Source organism: Melozone crissalis, unplaced genomic scaffold, assembly GCF_028551555.1.
Source record: "Melozone crissalis strain CALT ecotype California unplaced genomic scaffold, PUWL_Pcris_2 ptg000479l_1, whole genome shotgun sequence".
NCBI lineage: Eukaryota > Metazoa > Chordata > Aves > Passeriformes > Passerellidae > Melozone > Melozone crissalis.
In genome coordinates this window covers 65,230-85,514 of record NW_026536193.1, presented here as the reverse complement: position 1 = coordinate 85,514, position 20,285 = coordinate 65,230, and the positions used below count along the sequence as shown (strand labels likewise).

Below are 20,285 nucleotides of genomic sequence, written 5' to 3'. Positions count from 1 at the left end.
GCCTCTGCGGGCGGGGACGTGGCCTCACATCAGCCCCGCCCATGTACCGATCGCCGCACCGCTCACGTGAGCCGGCGCCCCGCCCCCGCCGGTGTCACGTGACGGCGGCGGGGCCCACGTGTTCCGGGCGCGATGGCGGCGGCGGCGGCCTCGGCCCAGCGGGGCGGCGGCGGCGGCGGAGGCGGCAGCGATCCCGGGGCCGATCCCGGAGCCGGGGCCGGCGGCGGCGAGCCCGCCCCGCCACCAGGGGGCGGCGGTGAGTGGGGGGAGCGGCGGGACCGGCGGCGGGGCGCGGCCTGTGCGGCCCGGGGCGGTGGCGGCGGCGGCGGCGGCCCGGGTCGGTGGGCGGCCGGTGCTGCCCGGTGAGCGCCCTGCTGTCCGCAGGGGCCTCCTCGGACCAGATCATGCAGACCGGGGCGATCCTGCTGCGGGCGTGAGTAGGGGAGCGGCGGGAGAACGGGCGGGGCCGGGGGGGACAAGGGGCGGCTTGGGGACACGGGTGGGGACTTGGGGACTTGGGACCGGGAGGGGACTGGGGGGGACACGGGGGAACTTTGGGGACACTGGGGGGGACTTGGGACCGGGAGGGGACTGGGAGGGACAAGGGGGGAACTTGTGGGACACAGGAAGGACTTGGGACCGGGAGGGGACTGGGGGGACACAGGGTGAGGGGGGACAAGGAGGGACACAGGAAGGACTTCGGACTGGGAGGAGATTTGGGGGACAAAGGGGGGACTTGGGGGCACAGGGGTATGGGGAGGAATTGGGACTGGGAGGGGACTTTGGGGACACCGGGAGGACACGGGGTGAGTCAGGACTGGGAGGGGACTGGGGCGACACGGGCATTGCGGGGGGACTTTGGGGACACCGGGAGGACACGGGGTGAGTCAGGACTGGGAGGGGACTGGGGCGACACGGGCATTGAGGGGGGACTTTGGGGACACCGGGAGGACACGGGGTGAGTCAGGACTGGGAGGGGACTGGGGCGACACGGGCATTGCGGGGGGACTTTGGGGACACCGGGAGGACACGGGGTGAGTCAGGACTGGGAGGGGACTGGGGCGACACGGGCATTGCGGGGGGACTTTGGGGACACAGGGAGGGAGGGGGACTTGGGACGGGACTCTGGGGACACTGGGGGGACCTTGGGACTGGGAGGGGAATGGGGGGGATCACAGGGGGGACTGGGAGGGAACTTTGTGGGGCACTTGTGGGGATTCTGGGGGGACACAGAGTGCGGGGGCAACTCAAAGCTGGGGGGGCTTGAGAGCATGCTGAGCTGTGGGGACACAGGGAGTGAGGGGGGAATTAGGGGGACACGAGAGGATCCCAGGGGGGCTTGGGGGACATCAGAGGGTCTTGAGAGTGCCCTGGACATGGGGGTGAGCTGTGCTCCAGGTGTGACCCTGGGGGAAAGGTGGGACAGAGGGCTGGGGTCACCCTGAGCACCGGGGGGGGGTCACCCAGGACCCAGGGGGTCCCACAACACCGGGGGGCCTCCCCAGATCCGGGGGTCACCCAGAACACCGGGGGGGGGGGGGGGTCACCCAGAGCACTGGGCGCTCCCCGGATCCAGGGGTCACCCAGAGCACCAGGGGGTCACAGAGAGCACCGGGGGCTCCTCATATCCGGGGGTCACCCAGAGCACCGGGGGCTCCCCATATCCGGGGGTCACCCAGAGCACCGGGCTCCCAGGTTCGTGCGGGACCGCGTGCAACGCTGCGGGGACCCCCAGGCCGTGGCGCTGAGCGAGGCCGAGCTGGGCCAGCCCCAGCCCAGCAGCCCCGACACCAAGCGCCTCAGCGAGTGCCTGCGCCGCATCGGCGACGAGCTGGACAGCAACATGGAGCTGCAGAGGTGGGCGCGCTGCCGCTCCCGGGGCGCAGCTGGGGGGGATCTGGGGGTTGGGGACCCCCCCAGCCCTGCCCCCCAGCCCTGCCCTGCCCTTGGTTTGTGGTGCTTCGAGTGGGGGGGGGGGGGATCCTGCTGTGCCACCCCCAATGTGGGAGTGGCTGGGGGGGGTTGGGGTTTCTGTGTGACCCCCCCAGAGGGGTTGGAGTGTCTCTGTGACCTCCCAGAATAACCTGAGGGGGTAGGGCTGTCTCTGTGACCCCCCCAGGGGGATTGGGGTGTCTCTGTGACCCCCCCAGGGGGTTTTGGGGTGTCTCTGTGATCCCCCCAGGGAGGTCGGGGTGTCTCTGTGACCCCCCCAGAATGACCTGGGGGTTTTGGGGTGTCTCTGTGACCCCCCCAGGGGGATTGGGGTGTCTCTGTGACCCCCCCAGAATGACCTGGGGGTTTTGGGGTGTCTCTGTGACCCCCCCAGGGGGTTTTGGGGTGTCTCTGTGATCCCCCCAGGGAGGTCGGGGTGTCTCTGTGACCCCCCCAGAATGACCTGGGGGTTTTGGGGTGTCTCTGTGACCCCCCCAGGGGGTTTTGGGGTGTCTCTGTGATCCCCCCAGGGAGGTCGGGGTGTCTCTGTGACCCCCCCAGAATGACCTGGGGGTTTTGGGGTGTCTCTGTGACCCCCCCAGGGGGATTGGGGTGTCTCTGTGACCCCCCCAGAATGACCTGGGGGTTTTGGGGTGTCTCTGTGACCCCCCCAGGGGGATTGGGGTGTCTCTGTGACCCCCCCAGAATGACCTGGGGGTTTTGGGGTATCTCTGTGACCCCCTCAGGGGGATTGGGGTGTCTCTGTGACCCTCCCAGAGAGGTCGGAGTGTCTCTGATCCCCCCAGGGGGATTGGGGTGTCTCTGTGGCCCCCCCAGAATGACCTGGGGGTTTTGGGGTGTCTCTATGATCCCCCCAGGGGCTTTTGGGGTGTCTCTGTGACCCTCCCAGAATGAGCTCACCACAATTTACTCCCGGCCCCTGTTGCCCCCTGCCTGCCCGCCGTACCGTGCCGTGCCGTGCCCAGGATGATCGAGCAGGTGGGCTGTGACGCCCCCAAGAAGCTTTTCTTCCGCGTGGCCCGGGAGATGTTCGCCGACGGCACCTTCAACTGGGGCCGCGTGGTCGCCCTCTTCTACTTTGCCTGCAAGCTGGTGCTCAAGGTGGGTGTGGAGCCCCCCAAGGCCTCCCCGGGGCCCCCTGAGCCCCTCTGAGCCCCCTCCCCTCCCCGGCAGGCTCTGTGCACCAAGGTCCCGGAGCTGGTGCAGACCATCCTGCGCTGGACCATGGAGTACCTGCAGGAGCATGTGCTGGCCTGGATCCAGGCCCAGGGCGGATGGGTGAGACCCCAGACCCCCATTCCTCGGGGGGCTGACCCCTAACACCCCCTCCCTTGTACCCCAAATGCCCCATTCCTTGGGCGTCTGTGCCCCTGACCCTTCCCTAACATCCCAAACCCCCCATTCCTTGGGGGGCTGAACCCCTGTTGGGGAATCTCCCTTCCCCAATGTTCCCTTTTACCCCAAATTTGCCCTAAATTTACCCCCAAATTACACCAAATCTACCCCAAATCCTCCCTCTGTCCCCCCTTTCCCAGCTGCCGTGGGCTGCTTGTTCTGGGGGTTCTGGGGGAGGTTTGGGACCCCCAGCTCGGGGTGCTGACCTCACCCCCCGTGTCCCCCCCCAGGAAGGGCTCCTGTCCCACTTCGGGACCCCCACCTGGCAGACCATCACCATCTTCGCCGCAGGCGTGCTCACGGCCTCGCTGACCATCTGGAAGATGTCCTAGACTCTGGGGGGGGGGGGGCCACGGTCTGTGCCCCCTCCTGGGACCCCCGGACTGGCCCTGCCGGCAGGGATGGTGCTGACCCCGGGCCCGGGGGCTTTTTAACCGACACCACTCGCTTACCTGGATCGTGGGGCGGTGGGCGAGCTGGGGGGACCCTCCCCTGCATTCCCCCAGACCCCCCCAGAGGCCACAGCTGGAATTTGGGGGTTTGGGGGGTGGAGACCCCCCCAGCCCTGCCCTGCGTTTGTGGTGCTTCGAGTGGGGGGAGGGGGGGGATCCTGCGGTTCCACCCCCGATGTGGGGGTGGCTGGGGGGGGGGGGTTGGGGTGTCTGTGACCCCCCCAGAATAACCTGGGGGGGTCGGGGTGTCTCTGTGACCTCCCCAGAATGACCTGGGGGGGTCGGGGTGTCTCTGTGACCCCCGCCAGGGTGTGGGGCTGTCTCTGTGACCCCCCCAGAATGACCTGGGGGGGTGGGGGGGGGGTGGGTTGGGTTACAGCCATGGCTGCAGGGTGAGTATTTATTGGGGGTCCCCGCCCCCCAAAAGGGCCCCCCCAGGTGCAATACCCCCCTCCCGGGGCGGGGGCTCTCAGGGTGGGGGGGGCCGCACCCCCGTTTGCACCCCCTCCCCCCCTCCCGGTTTTTGGAGGTCCCCCCGTGCCCCCCCCCCCCCCCGGTGCTCTCGGCGGTGACGTCACAGGGAACCGCCCCTCCCCAAAATGGGGGGCCCCGCCTTTTTGCCCCCCACCCTCCCCCCCCAATACCACCTTTCTCCGTCATGGATTTTTCTTCTCTTTTTTTGTACCTTGGTTTTTGTATCTCGGGAATTTCCATGGAAATTAAAAAAAAAAAGGCGAACGCCGAGCTTCCTGGGTGGGTCCCTCCCACCAAAAAACCTTCGGGGGTCTCGGGGTGCGGATGGGGAGGGGGAGGACAGGACATTCGGGGGGCGGGGGGGGGGGCAGCGCCGCTTTCACTTTCGCTTTTCCCACGTGGCTCGGGGGGGGGGGGCGGATGCGGGGCCGTTTTGGGTGGGGGGGCTCAGGGGCCTGTCCCCCTTTTGTCCAACAGCATCTCGGGGGTTGGGGGTCCTGCCGGATGGGGGAGGGGTGGGGAGGGGTCCTTCACCCCCCCTTCCCCCCAGGGCCATTTGGGGTCCGTGTGTGGTGCGGGGGGGTCCCAGGGTTCACTGAGCGGCCCTGGGGGTGGGGGATTTGGGGTTTTGGGGTGGGGGTCCCACATCTGGACCCTTCCCCACGGGGCCGCGCCCCTGCTGCAGCGCCGCCTTTGGGTCTCGGGGGGCCGAAAGGATTTTGGGGTGAGTTCGGGGCATTTTGGGGGTGGTCCCCCCCGGGTGTAGGGGTGGCTTCGGGGGGCTTTGGGGGTTGGCTTTGGGGGGTGGTCCCCCCCGGGCGTGTGGGGCCGCTGCTCCCCCCTTGGCCTTGGGGCCGAGCCGAGCCCCCCTGGACCTCGGGGGGGGGATGGGGATGGGGCTGCTCCCAGTCCGCCCCAGTCCCGGGGCGGCGGAAACGCGCAGTCAGCGCTGCCAGGTTCCTCTTTCATGGTCCCGGCGCTGAGTCAGCTCCTTCCGCACCCTACAGCCCGCTAAACTCCGGTTAACGGGAGTCACCCGGCACCCCGGACCCGCCGGGACACCCCAAAACCGCCCCCAGCCCCCCAAATCCTCCCCAGCCCCCCCTGTGCCCCCCGACCCGCCGGTGACCTGCGGCTCTGCCCCAGTCCCCCCACTCCGATTAACGGGCAACCGGCACCCCAGGACACCCCAAAACCGCCCCCAGCCCCCCCCCCCCCGCTCCTCACCAGCCCCCCCTGTGCCCCCCAGCTCCTCACCAGCCCCCCTGTGCCCCCCGACCTCGCCCAGTCCCCCCTCTCCTGGTCTCCCCGCTCATGGGGGGCGCACAAAGGTGGGGTGGAACCCCCCCCGACCCCCCCAAATCCTGCCCAGTCATGCTGACTGCGGGGCCGTGTGACAAACGGGGACAAGGGCCAAGGCCACGCGGGTCCTCCCGGGGGCGGGGGGCGCGCCCCCTTCTCTCCGCCTCCGCGGCGGGGAAGGGCCATAAAACCCCCCTGGCGGACGTTGAGCGGCCACAGCCGCGTTCTCGCTTCAACAGTGCTTGAACGGAACCGGCTGCTCGCGGCTCCCTCCGTCCGTCCATCCGTCCCGCCGCTCCCGAGCCGCTCCGTCCGTCCGTCCGCGCCGCCATGGAGTCCCAGGTCCGCCAGAATTACCACCGCGACTGCGAGGCCGCCATCAACCGCATGGCCAACATGGAGCTCTACGCCTCCTACGTCTACCTGTCCATGGTAGGGGGGGCTCGGGACCCCCGGGCCTTGGGGGACCCCCGTGGTGCGCCCCAAAATCCCGCCCCGCCCCGCTGCTGGCAGGGCGGGATCCCAGGAATTTGCAGGGTGGGGAGGGGTCCTGGGGGGCTCCCGCTGACGTCTCCTCCCCCCCCTAGGGCTTCTACTTCGATAGGGACGACGTGGCCCTGTCGCGACTGTCGCGGTACTTCCTGGAGCAGTCGCGGGAGGAGCGGGAGCACGCCGAGGGGCTGCTGCGCTTCCAGAGCAACCGTGGCGGCCGCATCCTGCTGCAGGACATCAAGGTGCGTGTGTCTATGTGTCTGGGGGATCGAGGGGGGCACCTGCCGCACCTGGGCGCCTCCAGGTGACGGCGGTGCCCCGCAGAAGCCGGAGCGGGACACCTGGGGCTCGGCGCTGGAGGCGGTGGAGGCGGCGCTGCAGCTGGAGAAGTCGGTGAATCAGGCGCTGCTGGAGCTGCACGCCCTGGCTGCCGAGAAGGGAGACCCCCACGTGAGTGAGACCCCCGCCCCCTGCTTCGGCCTTCATCATCCCCCCCCCTCCTCCTCAAGGGTTTGAACCACCCCCCCCCCCACCTCAAGGGTCTGACTCTCCCCCGACCCCCCCCAGCTCCCAGTGCTCCCAGTTCCTCCCTTTTCCCACGGGATCACCCCGGGGATCGGGGGTTGGGGGGGATTCTGCGGTTCCACCCCCTGATGTGGGGCTGGGGGGTGTCTGTGACCCTTCCTAGAATGACCTGGGGGGGTTGGGGTGTCTCTGTGACCCCCCCCAGGGGGTCGGGGGTGTCTGTGGCGCCCCCCAGAGTGACCTGGGGGGGTGGAGGGGCACGGTTACAGCCGTGGCCGTACGGTGAGTATTTCCTGGGGGTCCCCATCCCCCAAAAAGGGCCCCCCCCCCAGGTGCAATGCGCTCCTCCTGGGGCGGGGGCTCTGCCCACCCTCCCATTCCCGGGGGAGGTTTTGGGATCTCCTGCTGCCCCGGGGTCCCTCCCCTCGCCCAGACCCTCAGCCCTGCCTGACCCCTGTCCTGTCCTGCAGCTCTGTGACTTCCTGGAGTCACACTACCTGGACGAGCAGGTGAAGGCCATCAAGGCTCTGGGCGACCACGCCACCAACCTGCGGCGCCTCAGCAACGGCGGGGGGGCCCCGAGCGGCCTGGGCGAGTACCTGTTCGACCGCCTGAGCCTGGAGGAGCGCAGCTGAGCCGCCCCCGACAACCCCGAGCCCCCAGACCCTCGTAACCCCCCGCCCCAGCCAAGGGGGCTTCGCCTGCTGGGCTCTCCCAGCATGATTCCCATAAAGGGTCTGTCTCTGCCTCCTCTGCTCCTGTCTCCTCTGGCGTTTTCTCCCTCCCCACAGGGGAGTTGGGGTGCTGGGGTGGGGGTGGCACGGCCCCCTCGGGAATGGGACAAATTTGTGGGAGTTTGGGGTGTTGCTGAGCATGTTCGGACCCTTAGGGAGGTCTGAGGAAAACCAGAAGGGGCTCCTGAACACAGAAGGAGAGCCTTGGACTGGAGTGTCTTGGGACAGGTTTAGAGAACGGATCTGGCCGTGCTAGGCCAGCCAAAGCCACAGGTCCTTGCAGCTTTTGCCGGGGAGAAATCCTGCCCCATCTGCAAATAAAGGAGGCAGAAGGTGATTCGGGGCCAAGGACCCCTGGACACCGACGCTGGATAAGGATGTTTTAGGGCTTTTATCCCTGGGAAGCAAAACTCAGGTTCCTGGGGTCAGTTTGCAGGAGGCGTTCGGCACTGCCAGGGCAAACAGAGTTTTGTTTTGCTGCAGCTTTGGTCTGGAAGAAATGGAGCGCCCCATCTTAAGCCTTGCCTCCTCCCCTCAGGCCTCTTCTGCCGTGTCCCCTCCTTCACCCCTCACCCCTACTCGAGCTTCCAGCCCATCCCACCCCGGCCCCATCCCTCACTGCCCCCACCGCCCCCCCGTGACTCCCTGCAGGAGGGGAGGGGGCTGCAGGGTGACACTGGGGGCTGAGGGGGCTGCAGGGTGTGACTAGGGGCTGTGGGGAGGGGGCTGCAGGGTGACACCAAGGGCTGGGGGGGCTGTGGGGAGGGGGCTGCAGGGTGTCACTGGGGGCTGAGGGGAGGGGGCTGCAGGGTGACACCAGGGGCTGAGGGGGCTGCAGCGTGACACTGGGGGCTGTGGGGAGGGGGCTGCAGGGTGACACCAGGGGCTGGGGCGGCTGTGGGGAGGGGGCTGCAGGGTGTCACCAGGGGCTGTGGGGAGGGGGCTGCAGGGTGACACCAGGGGCTGGAGGGGCTGTGGAGAGGGGGCTGCAGGGTGTCACCATGGGCTGTGGAGAGGGGGCTGCAGGGTGTCACCAGGGGCTGTGGGGAGGGGGCTGCAGGGTGACACTGGGGGCTGTGGGGAGGGGGCTGCAGGGTGACACCAGGGGCTGGGGGGGCTGTGGAGAGGGGGTTGCAGGGTGTCACCAGGGGCTGTGGAGAGGGGGCTGCAGGGTGTCACCAGGGGCTGTGGGGAGGGGGCTGCAGGGTGTCACCAGGGGCTGGGGGGGCTGTGGAGAGGGGGCTGCAGGGTGTCACCAGGGGCTCTGGGGAGGGGGCTGCAGCGTGACACTGGGGGCTGGGGGGCTGCAGGGTGTCACCAGGGGCTGGGGGCTGAGGGGAGGGGGCTGCAGGGTGACATTGGGGGCTGGGGGTCTGCAGGGTGTCAGGGGGGAGCTGAGAGGCAGAAGGGGCATTCAGGAGCAAAGTGGGGGCTCCGGGGGGGCACAGAGATGCAGAGGGGCTGCAGTGGGGAACTTGAGGGTGCCACAAGGAGGCTGAGGGGCAGGGGGTGCCTTGAGGGGCAAACTGGGGGGTGCCCCATGGGGACAGGTGAGCCAGCCCCCACACCACCCCTACCTTAGCCTCGAGGCACTCCGAGGGCAGCCAGAGTTCTTGGTGTCGGCAGCTGCGGGCTGTGAGAAATTGTTCTCTGCAGTTTTGGAGGCTGAATCGCAGTTTCTGCCATGGGCACACAGAGAGGAAAGGCTGTTAATTTCCTTAGAAAGGCAAGTCTGGCAGCCCATGGTTTAAGGGGCAGACAAAGGGCTGTGTAGGGGAAGGAGCTCCTGACAGGACCTTTCTTCACCTCAACACCCACTCCAAGGTCTAGCAGCGCCCCGTGTGACCAGCTGCTTTCAGAGGGTTGCCCGGGCACACCCACACAGGGAGCTGCTAAGCCAGAGGAGCTAACAGGGGGACCCCAAGTGTCCCTCCAGGAACTATGGTTGGAGCATCCAGCACAGACTAGCGAGCAGCCAGACCCACCCGGGCACAGAGCATCACTTTGAGAAAACGCCAAGGGAAGAGCCCTTTTGCCAAGGGGCAGCATCTGAGCAGGCCAGGCAGCATGTGGGGTTCCAGGAGAGGGCTTGCAACTTTCCCCTTTTACTGTGTCAGTCCCTCTCCAAAGCCCTAGACCTTCCAGAGCACTCCCAGAAAGGAGAAGGGTTATTAGGAGAAAAAGGGTTTAGAGAAAAGGGAAAAAGCTTCCTTTTCCATTACTTTTTGTGTTCAAACTGGTAGGGACTCAGATTCCCCTGCAATTTTAATGGTCTCAGTTGAAAGAATCCCTGCCTTTTCTATGCTGTTAGGGGTGTTAATTGCCAGGGAGTCCCCATTTTCTATTATTTGGCAGTTTAAAAAGAAGGGGAAAACCTTGACAGTGTTTCTTATGGGTTTGAATTAAGGGTAGCCACCCCCTTTTTGTTGTCCTGAGGCCAAAATTGAGGGAGAAGCCCAGCTATCCCTCCATCCTAAGGGTTTGAACTGAGGGAAAAATCCTTCTTTTTTTCATCACTGGAGAGATTTACAGTGAGGAAAACCCCTCTTTTCCCAATACTTAAGGAGAATGAATTAAAGGGCAGAAGCTATTTATTTGCCATTGTATTACCTTCAGTAGAGGTAACTGCCCCATTTCCTCTTATTAAGGGGTTCACTGGAAGGAAGCTCTGCCTTTTTCAGCATTTTAAGGGTTTAAAACTACATTTCAGGGCACTTCTTTCTGTGCTGTAGGACCAAGTATCTCAGAGAAGGATGAGCCTGGCATGCATTTAACCCTAACACTGCCTGGGAGGCTTTTATTTTTCTTATTTTTACTTTTAATGTAGATAACCTGAATTAGAGGTCCCAAGGAGAATTAGACTATTCATATCATTAGTATTCTTCTCCACCCAGCTTAGTCACACGTGAAGTACCACTCAGTAGCCACTAAGGAATAATTATGTAAGTTAACAGCAAATTACCCAATTTACCCTGTTATGCTGCCTAAACAGAAACTATTTCTTAGCAGTTTTCTGCCCTTTTACTCCAAGTAGTTGCTGCAAAAAAGAAAGCACTGTAATTTTTCTGAAGAGTTTTCTTCTATAACAAGCCCTCTACTCACCTTGAATTCAAGTCACAGGAACAAAACAGCTGCAGCTGCTCTGAGGGCTTTTATACCCGGTGGGAGTTGCCCCCTCCCTTTTCCCGGGTGCCATGGGAATGAGGGGCGGGCACCATCAGGGGTATATTAACCCCAGCCTTGGCTGAAGGGCTTCATTCCCTCTGTGGGATGTGCTGGGGTAAGAGCTCTCCTCGCATTTCAGTGAAGAGGCTCTTTTATCTTATCTCAGCTTGTTTCCAGCAGGTGTTTTTGGGCATCTAAAGCAACAGAGGCTTAGAAGATACTGTGAAGAAAAGAGCATGGAATACAGGGAGGATTTAAGCTTGAGATTTTGGATTGTGTGTTCTGGAGTGGTAAGGTGCTTTTGTTATTTCTGGTTTGCCTCTTGGGTGTTTTTTTTTTTTTTTTTTGTTTATTCTTTGTTGTTTTTGTTTTGGTTCTTTGGGGCATTTGTTGGGTGGGAGGTTTTTTCTGTATTTTTTGGGTTTTGGTTGTTTGGTTTTTGTTTCGGTTGTGGGGTTTGTTGCTTTTTTTGTGCGGTTTATATATTTTATATATATTTTTGTAAAAGGAGTGTGACTCCCTAAAATTCCAGGTTCTGTCAAGCATAACAAATCTTCTTTCAGTAGACTTGTCATGTCACAACAGGGATCAGCCCAGTATCAAAGATGGTGTTTGAAATTAAGGCTTTCAGGTGAGTTGAGGATTGTGACTGGGAGAGGGAGGGTGAGCAGGTGTCCAGTTAGGAGTAATTTTTGCGGGGGTAAGGAGATTTGAAGGCAGCAGGATGAGAAAGGGTGTTTATTTGTTTATTTGAGGGCCCCCCCACACAAGGCTGTTCAGAAGCCTAGCAGAGGCATTGCCATGTCTTAGAGCACACAAGGTCATCCACTGCACTCACAGGAATGCCATTTAACTTTGCCTTTCTCTAACCCAGGTGCCACTCCTAATAAAGGCCACAGCCTTGGAATCAGGATGAAGCTGGAGCCTGAGGGAGCCAGGCACACTCAGGAGAGGGCAAGTAGCTGCCTTGGTGGGATTTGGCCCACATAACTCTGGACTCACACTTTGGTTTTGGTTTTCTTTATTGCAGCTGACCCAGAGGCTCACAGGCCATCACGGGGCCCTCCGAGGCAGACTCATTTCAGGTGCAACATGGATCCACATCACTGATCATCCAAAAGATAAGTGGGGGGCCACTGCCTGGAGATGGGAGAGTAGTGGGTTGGGAGTTCTTGAGACAGATTTAAAAAATAGCAGCAGGAAAAGTAATCTTCTCCAAGGGCCTGTTAGGACAGCTAAAGGGAGAGGCTCTACTTTTGATGGCAGCTTTCAGGCGGGCAGTGCAGAACAGCTCCGGTCTGTGTCGTGTTGTCCGGTGTGCCGTGTTCCCTGGTGTGTCTTTGGGGTCCCTTTTGCCTTCTCCCCTCGAGGCCCTCACCACAAGCATGATGTGTCGTGTTTCCTGTCCCCCTGTTTGTCACGTTCTGTGTCACGGGTGTCTGCACACATTTGTGCCGGAGCTGTTCTGCCCTGCCGCACGGCCTGCTGCAATAGGACAAGCCTGGGGAGTTGGAATTAGTAATGTGGGCTGTACTTGGGGTCTAGATGCTGTTCCTAGGTTGACATAAGGTGTTTGCAGCTTGTGAGTTATCCTGGTGGTGTTTGACATATGTTCTCACTTTCTTTCAGGTGCAGATGCATTGCATCCATGGCAGGGGGTCAGGGTTAGGAGGTGCCGGGCCTTCTTAGGAGCGCAGTGAGTAGCAGAGTGGTGGGGTTTTGGCCGATGCGGAGCCAAGATCAGGCACTGATGTTTGGTTTTCTCTTTAATACAGCTGTCTGAGAGACACCAGCGCGGTGACAGCAGGACCTTGCCAGCTGACGAGGTGGCCTTTCTTTGCACCTGCCGTGGACCAGCATCCCCAGATGTCTGAGAGATAAGTAGAGGGCCATGACCCGGAGAGGGGATGAAAGCAGAGTGCTGGTTTGGAAATTACTGGGAGGGGGTTTTGGAGTCCCCTTGGAGATGGGGGTGTTCATGAAGTGGCCCCTTAGGCCCTGTAAAAGCCAAGTCTCACTTTTGTTCACAGTGCTGAGGTGTGCAGCAGGGCAGAGCAGTCCCGGTGTGTCTCGTGTCACTTGTCTGTTGTGCATTATGTGTTGTTTGTGTATCCCATGTCTTTTACCTTAGGGGGGGCCTGTCAGAAACCTTGGCATCATTGTTAGCATCTGTGATCTCTGCATTCCTTGGCCTGGCACCCAGGCCACAGATGCGATTCTGATACCTGTCTGAGCTCCCCAGTCAAAAGTTCTCTGCTTAGAAACATCCAGTCAGTTGTCTTTTCAGGTCTTGTTCTGAGCTGTATGGACAGCTCTGCCCCACCTGGATCCATTATGGTGGATTAGGACTTGTAATAATATGAAGTTAGGTACAGCATTCTGACCGTAGGATTCCTAGGAATCCATCTTTGCTGTTCTTGGAATAAATCCTTCAGTTAGCATCTTCTTCCTCCAGGGTTCTCTGAGCCTCATCAGCTCACCATCGGTCTCAGCTCGGTCATTTCCTTTTTGCATTCTCTCAGTCCTTGCAGCCATTTTCCTTGCCTAGAGGTTTCTGTCTGTGTGTTGTGCCCTTTGTTTGTCACGTGCTGTCTGTCCTTTGTCACAGGTGTCTGCACACATTTGTGCCGGGGCTGCTCTGCCCCGCTGCCATAGCCTGGTGCGATAGGAGGGGGCCCAGGGATTTGGAATGTGTAATGTGGGGTGTAGTTGGACTCTAGATGGGATTTTTAGATGGGCATAGGATCTCTGGAGTTCTTAAGTTATCTTGCAAGAGTTTGACTCTTGTCCTAACTTATTTTTCAGATTGAGATGGATTAAATCTGGGCCAGAGGGCCCCATCCCGGGTGAGGGGATTGCCCCGAGCAGGTGAGGCCCCATTTGTCTCTGCAGCAGAAGTGTATATGGTGACTGTGTTACAGCTCTGTTCTTTGTCTTTCTTTTTAGGAAGTCAATCTGGATACCAGCAGCCAAGGTGAGCAGTGGAGAGAAGTGGTTGTTATTGCTCAGCTCTCAAGAACAACAATTTTTCAGCAGCTTGATCATGTCACAAGAGGGATCTGCCCAGTGTCAAGGATGATGTTTGAGATTGATGCTTCAGGTGAGTTGAGCATTGTGACTGGGGGAGGGAGGGTGAGCAGGTATCCAGATAGGACTTATTGTGGGTGGGGGGAGGTTTGCAGGCAGCAGGGTGAGAAAGGGTGTTTATTTGTTTATTTGAGGGCCCCCCCACACAAGGCTGTTCAGAAGCCTCGCAGAGGCATTGCCATGTCTTAGAGCACACAAGGTCATCCACTGCACTCACAGGAATGCCATTTAACTTTGCCTTTCTCTAACCCAGGTGCCACCCCAATGAAGGCCACGGCCTTGGAATCAGGATGAAGCTGGAGGCTGAAGGAGCCAGGCACACTCAGGAGAGGGCAAGTAGCTGCCTTGGTGGGTTTTGGCCCACATAACTCTGAACTCAGACTTTGGTTTTTGTTTTCTTTATTGCAGCTGACCCAGAGGCTCACAGGCCATCACGGGGCCCTCTGAGGCAGACGCATTTCAGGGGCAACGTGGATTCCCATCACTGATCATGCAAAAGATAAGTCAGGGGCCACGGCCTGGAGATGGGATGATGGGAGAGTAGTGGGTTGGGAGTTCTTGAGACAGTTTTAAAAATCAGTAGCGGGAAAAGCATTCTTGTCCAAGGGCCTGTTAGGACAGCTAAAGGGAGAGGCTCTACTTTTGATGGCAGCTTTCAGGCGGGCAGTGCAGAACAGCTCCGGTCTGTGTCGTGTTGTCCGGTGTGCCGTGTTCCCTGGTGTGTCTTTGGGGTCCCTTTTGCCTTCTCCCCTCGAGGCCCTCACCACAAGCATGATGTGTCGTGTTTCCTGTCCCCCTGTTTGTCACGTTCTGTGTCACGGGTGTCTGCACACATTTGTGCCGGAGCTGTTCTGCCCTGCCGCACGGCCTGCTGCAATAGGACAAGCCTGGGGAGTTGGAATTAGTAATGTGGGCTGTACTTGGGGTCTAGATGCTGTTCCTAGGTTGACATAAGGTGTTTGCAGCTTGTGAGTTATCCTGGTGGTGTTTGACATATGTTCTCACTTTCTTTCAGGTGCAGATGCATTGCATCCATGGCAGGGGGTCAGGGTTAGGAGGTGCCGGGCCTTCTTAGGAGCGCAGTGAGTAGCAGAGTGGTGGGGTTTTGGCCGATGCGGAGCCAAGATCAGGCACTGATGTTTGGTTTTCTCTTTAATACAGCTGTCTGAGAGACACCAGCGCGGTGACAGCAGGACCTTGCCAGCTGACGAGGTGGCCTTTCTTTGCACCTGCCGTGGACCAGCATCCCCAGATGTCTGAGAGATAAGTAGAGGGCCATGACCCGGAGAGGGGATGAAAGCAGAGTGCTGGTTTGGAAATTACTGGGAGGGGGTTTTGGAGTCCCCTTGGAGATGGGGGTGTTCATGAAGTGGCCCCTTAGGCCCTGTAAAAGCCAAGTCTCACTTTTGTTCACAGTGCTGAGGTGTGCAGCAGGGCAGAGCAGTCCCGGTGTGTCTCGTGTCACTTGTCTGTTGTGCATTATGTGTTGTTTGTGTATCCCATGTCTTTTACCTTAGGGGGGGCCTGTCAGAAACCTTGGCATCATTGTTAGCATCTGTGATCTCTGCATTCCTTGGCCTGGCACCCAGGCCACAGATGCGATTCTGATACCTGTCTGAGCTCCCCAGTCAAAAGTTCTCTGCTTAGAAACATCCAGTCAGTTGTCTTTTCAGGTCTTGTTCTGAGCTGTATGGACAGCTCTGCCCCACCTGGATCCATTATGGTGGATTAGGACTTGTAATAATATGAAGTTAGGTACAGCATTCTGACCGTAGGATTCCTAGGAATCCATCTTTGCTGTTCTTGGAATAAATCCTTCAGTTAGCATCTTCTTCCTCCAGGGTTCTCTGAGCCTCATCAGCTCACCATCGGTCTCAGCTCGGTCATTTCCTTTTTGCATTCTCTCAGTCCTTGCAGCCATTTTCCTTGCCTAGAGGTTTCTGTCTGTGTGTTGTGCCCTTTGTTTGTCACGTGCTGTCTGTCCTTTGTCACAGGTGTCTGCACACATTTGTGCCGGGGCTGCTCTGCCCCGCTGCCATAGCCTGGTGCGATAGGAGGGGGCCCAGGGATTTGGAATGTGTAATGTGGGGTGTAGTTGGACTCTAGATGGGATTTTTAGATGGGCATAGGATCTCTGGAGTTCTTAAGTTATCTTGCAAGAGTTTGACTCTTGTCCTAACTTATTTTTCAGATTGAGATGGATTAAATCTGGGCCAGAGGGCCCCATCCCGGGTGAGGGGATTGCCCCGAGCAGGTGAGGCCCCATTTGTCTCTGCAGCAGAAGTGTATATGGTGACTGTGTTACAGCTCTGTTCTTTGTCTTTCTTTTTAGGAAGTCAATCTGGATACCAGCAGCCAAGGTGAGCAGTGGAGAGAAGTGGTTGTTATTGCTCAGCTCTCAAGAACAACAATTTTTCAGCAGCTTGATCATGTCACAAGAGGGATCTGCCCAGTGTCAAGGATGATGTTTGAGATTGATGCTTCAGGTGAGTTGAGCATTGTGACTGGGGGAGGGAGGGTGAGCAGGTATCCAGATAGGACTTATTGTGGGTGGGGGGAGGTTTGCAGGCAGCAGGGTGAGAAAGGGTGTTTATTTGTTTATTTGAGGGCCCCCCCACACAAGGCTGTTCAGAAGCCTCGCAGAGGCATTGCCATGTCTTAGAGCACACAAGGTCATCCACTGCACTCACAGGAATGCCATTTAACTTTGCCTTTCTCTAACCCAGGTGCCACCCCAATGAAGGCCACGGCCTTGGAATCAGGATGAAGCTGGAGGCTGAAGGAGCCAGGCACACTCAGGAGAGGGCAAGTAGCTGCCTTGGTGGGTTTTGGCCCACATAACTCTGAACTCAGACTTTGGTTTTTGTTTTCTTTATTGCAGCTGACCCAGAGGCTCACAGGCCATCACGGGGCCCTCTGAGGCAGACGCATTTCAGGGGCAACGTGGATTCCCATCACTGATCATGCAAAAGATAAGTCAGGGGCCACGGCCTGGAGATGGGATGATGGGAGAGTAGTGGGTTGGGAGTTCTTGAGACAGTTTTAAAAATCAGTAGCGGGAAAAGCATTCTTGTCCAAGGGCCTGTTAGGACAGCTAAAGGGAGAGGCTCTACTTTTGATGGCAGCTTTCAGGCGGGCAGTGCAGAACAGCTCCGGTCTGTGTCGTGTTGTCCGGTGTGCCGTGTTCCCTGGTGTGTCTTTGGGGTCCCTTTTGCCTTCTCCCCTCGAGGCCCTCACCACAAGCATGATGTGTCGTGTTTCATGTCCCGCTGTTTGTCACGTTCTGTGTCACGGGTGTCCGCACACATTTGTGCCGGAGCTGTTCTGCCCTGCCGCACGGCCTGCTGCAATAGGACAAACCATGGGGAGTTGGAATTAGTAATGTGGGCTGTACTTGGGGTCTAGATGCTGTTCCTAGGTTGACATAAGGTGTCTGCAGCTTGTGAGTTATCCTGGTGGTGTTTGACATATGTTCTAACTTTCTTTCAGGTGCAGATGCATTGCATCCATGGCAGGGGGTCAGGGTTAGGAGGTGCCGGGCCTTCTTAGGAGCGCAGTGAGTAGCAGAGTGGTGGGGTTTTGGCCGATGCGGAGCCAAGATCAGGCACTGATGATTGGTTTTCTCTTTAATACAGCTGTCAGAGAGACACCAGCCCGGTGCCAGCAGGACCTTGCCAGCTGACGAGGTGGCCTTTCTTTGCACCTGAGACCAGCATCCTCAGTTGTCTGAGAGATAAGTAGAGGGCTGTGACCCACAGAGGGGATGGAAGCAGGGTGCTGGGTCAAGACTCCCTGGGGTGGGTGGGGGGTTTTAGTTGGCTCTGGAGATGAGGGTAGCCAAGAAATGGCCCCTTAGGCCCCATAAAAGCAAAGTCTCACTTTTGATCACAGTGCTGAGGTGTGCAGCCGGGCAGAGCAGTCTCGGTGTGTATTGTGTTATTTGTCTGTTGTGCATTATGTGTTGTTTGTGTATCTCATGTCTATTACCGTACCCCTTTCAGGAGCCTGTCAGAAACCTTGGCATCATTGTTAGCATCTGTGATCTTTGCATTCCTTGGCCTGGCACCCAGGCCACAGATACGATTCTGATACCTGTCTGAGCAACCCAGTCAAAAGTTCTCTCTTTAGAAGCATCTAGTCAGGTGTCTTGTCAGGTCTTGTTCTGAGCTGTATGGACAGCTTTGCCCCACCTGGATCCATTGTGGTGGATTAGGACTTGAAAGAATGTGAGGGCAGGTAGAGGATTCTGACCATAGGATTCCTAGGCATCCATCTTTGCTGTTCTTGGAATAAATCCTTCAGTTAGTATCTTCTTCCTCCAGGGTTCTCTGAGCCTCATCAGCTCACCATCAGTCTCACCTTGGTCATCTCCTTTTGCATTCTCTCAGTCCTTGCAGCCATTTTCCTTGCCTAGAGGTTTCTGTTCCTGTTGTGTCCCCGTTGTCTGTCCTGTCCTGTCTGTCCTGTGTCACGGGTGTCTGCACACATTTGTGCCGGAGCTGCTCTGCCCTGCCGCATAGCCCGGTGGGGTAGGAGAGGGCCCGGGGACTTGGAATGTGTAATGTGGGGTGTAGTTGGACTCTAGATGGGATTTTTAGATGGACACAGGATATCTGGAGCTCATCAGTTATCCTGCAACAGTTTGACTCTTGTCCTAACTTTTTTTTCAGATTGAGATGGATTAAATCTGGGCCAGAGGGCCCCATCCCAGGTGAGGGGATTCCCTCAAACAGGTGAGGCCCCATTTGTCTCTGCAGCAGAAGTGTATATGGTGACTCTGTTACAGCTCTGTTCTTTGTCTTTCTTTTTAGGAAGTAAATCTGGATGCCAGAAGCCAAGGTGAGCAGCGGAGAGAAGTAGTTGTTATTGCTCAGCGCTCAAGAACAACAATTTTTCAGCAGCTTGATCATGTCACAAGAGGGATCTGCCCAGTGTCAAGGATGATGTTTGAGATTGATGCTTCAGGTGAGTTGAGGATTGTGACTGGGAGAGGGAGGGTGAGCAGGTATCCAGTTAGGAGTTCTTGGGAGGGGGTTTGCAGGCAGCAGGGTGAGAAAGGGTGTTTATTTGTTTATTTGAGGGCCCCCCCACACAAGGCTGTTCAGAAGCCTAGCAGAGGCATTGCCATGTCTTAGAGCACACAAGGTCATCCACTGCACTCACAGGAATGCCATTTAACTTTGCCTTTCTCTAACCCAGGTGCCACCCCAATGAAGGCCACGGCCTTGGAATCAGGATGAAGCTGGAGGCTGAAGGAGCCAGGCACACTCAGGAGAGGGCAAGTAGCTGCCTTGGTGGGATTTGGCCCACATAACTCTGGACTCACACTTTGGTTTTGGTTTTCTTTATTGCAGCTGACCCAGAGGCTCACAGGCCATCACGGGGCCCTCCGAGGCAGACTCATTTCAGGTGCAACGTGGATCCACATCACCGATCATCCAAAAGATAAGTGGGGGGCCACGGCCTGGAGTTGGGAGAGTAGCGGGTTGGGAGTTCTTGGGCCAGATTTAAAAAACAGCAGAGGGAAAAGCATTCTTGTCCCAGGGCCTGTTAGGACAGCTAAAGGGAGAGGCTCTACTTTTGATGGCAGCTTTCAGGCGGGCAGTGCAGAACAGCTCCGGTCTGTGTCGTGTTGTCCGGTGTGCCGTGTTCCCTGGTGTGTCTTTGGGGTCCCTTTTGCCTTCTCCCCTCGAGGCCCTCACCACAAGCATGATGTGTCGTGTTTCACGTCCCCCTGTTTGTCACGTTCTGTGTCACGGGTGTCTGCACACATTTGTGCCAGAGCTGTTCTGCCCTGCCGCATGGCCTGCTGCAATAGGACAAACCATGGGGAGTTGGAATTAGTAATGTGGGCTGTACTTGGGGTCTAGATGCTGTTCCTAGGTTGACATAAGGTGTCTGCAGCTTGTGCGTTATCCTGGTGGTGTTTGACATATGTTCTCACTTTCTTTCAGGTGCAGATGCATTGCATCCATGGCAGGGGGTCAGGGTTAGGAGGTGCCGGGCCTTCTTAGGAGCGCAGTGAGTAGCAGAGTGGTGGGGTTTTGGCCGATGCGGAGCCAAGATCAGGCACTGATGTTTGGTTTTCTCTTTAATACAGCTGTCTGAGAGACACCAGCCGGGTGCCAGCAGGACCTTCCCAGCTGACGAAGTGGCCTTTCTTTGCACCTGAGACAGACTGGCATCCCCAGATGTCTGAGAGATAAGTAGAGGGCTACGACCCACAGAGGGGATGAAGGAATGGTGCTGGTTTGGGAATTACTGGGAGGGGTTTTTAAGTGCAATTTGGAGGGGAGGGTGTTCATGAAGTGGCCCCTTAGGCCCCATAAAAGCCAAGTCTCACTTTTGATCACAGTGCTGAGGTGTGCAGCAGGGCAGAGCAGTCCCGGTGTGTCTCGTGTCACTTGTCTGTTGTGCATTATATGTTGTTTGTGTATCCCATGTCTTTTACCTTAGGGGGGGCCTGTCAGAAACCTTGGCATCATTGTTAGCATCTGTGATCTCTGCATTCCTTGGCCTGGCACCCAGGCCATAGAACTTTTGACTCGGGAGCTCAGACAGGTATCAGACTTCCATCTCTCTTTGGAAGCATCCAGTCAGATGTCTTGTCAGGTCTTGTTCTGAGCTGTATGGACAGCTCTGCCCCACCTGGATCCATTGTGGTGGATTAGGACTTGAAAGAATGTGAGGGCAGGTAGAGGATTCT

General features: G+C 58.4%; 2 protein-coding genes across 2 annotated transcripts; both read left to right on the top strand.

The window, feature by feature from the left end:
* The first annotated feature begins 132 nt into the window (after window positions 1-132).
* Window positions 133-3,930, top strand: BAX (BCL2 associated X, apoptosis regulator). Its single transcript, XM_054295050.1, has 6 exons — window positions 133-256; window positions 385-433; window positions 1,696-1,857; window positions 2,919-3,054; window positions 3,127-3,231; window positions 3,579-3,930. The coding sequence occupies exons 1-6, from the start codon at window positions 133-135 to the stop codon at window positions 3,678-3,680; spliced, it is 678 nt and encodes a 225-aa protein (XP_054151025.1). The 3' UTR covers window positions 3,681-3,930.
* Window positions 3,931-5,889: 1,959 nt separating this feature from the next.
* LOC128950169 (ferritin heavy chain A-like) lies at window positions 5,890-7,348 on the top strand. Its single transcript, XM_054295045.1, has 4 exons — window positions 5,890-6,008; window positions 6,164-6,310; window positions 6,393-6,518; window positions 7,064-7,348. Exons 1-4 carry the CDS (start codon window positions 5,907-5,909, stop codon window positions 7,226-7,228), a joined length of 540 nt encoding a protein of 179 aa, XP_054151020.1. The 5' UTR covers window positions 5,890-5,906; the 3' UTR covers window positions 7,229-7,348.
* The last annotated feature ends 12,937 nt before the right edge of the window (window positions 7,349-20,285 follow it).

What these genes read in the sequence shown, in the direction of transcription:
- BAX (XM_054295050.1), top strand. Translation starts at nt 133, where the DNA reads ATGGCGGCGGCGGCGGCCTCGGCCCAGCGGGGCGGCGGCGGCGGCGGA. An exon ending in GGGGCGATCCTGCTGCGGGC is followed by an intron (nt 434 to 1,695) that starts GTGAGTAGGGGA and finishes CCGGGCTCCCAG; the next exon opens with GTTCGTGCGGGACCGCGTGC. An exon ending in CCTGCAAGCTGGTGCTCAAG is followed by an intron (nt 3,055 to 3,126) that starts GTGGGTGTGGAG and finishes CCTCCCCGGCAG; the next exon opens with GCTCTGTGCACCAAGGTCCC.
- LOC128950169 (XM_054295045.1), top strand. Translation starts at nt 5,907, where the DNA reads ATGGAGTCCCAGGTCCGCCAGAATTACCACCGCGACTGCGAGGCCGCC. An exon ending in CCTACGTCTACCTGTCCATG is followed by an intron (nt 6,009 to 6,163) that starts GTAGGGGGGGCT and finishes TCCCCCCCCTAG; the next exon opens with GGCTTCTACTTCGATAGGGA. An exon ending in TCCTGCTGCAGGACATCAAG is followed by an intron (nt 6,311 to 6,392) that starts GTGCGTGTGTCT and finishes GGTGCCCCGCAG; the next exon opens with AAGCCGGAGCGGGACACCTG.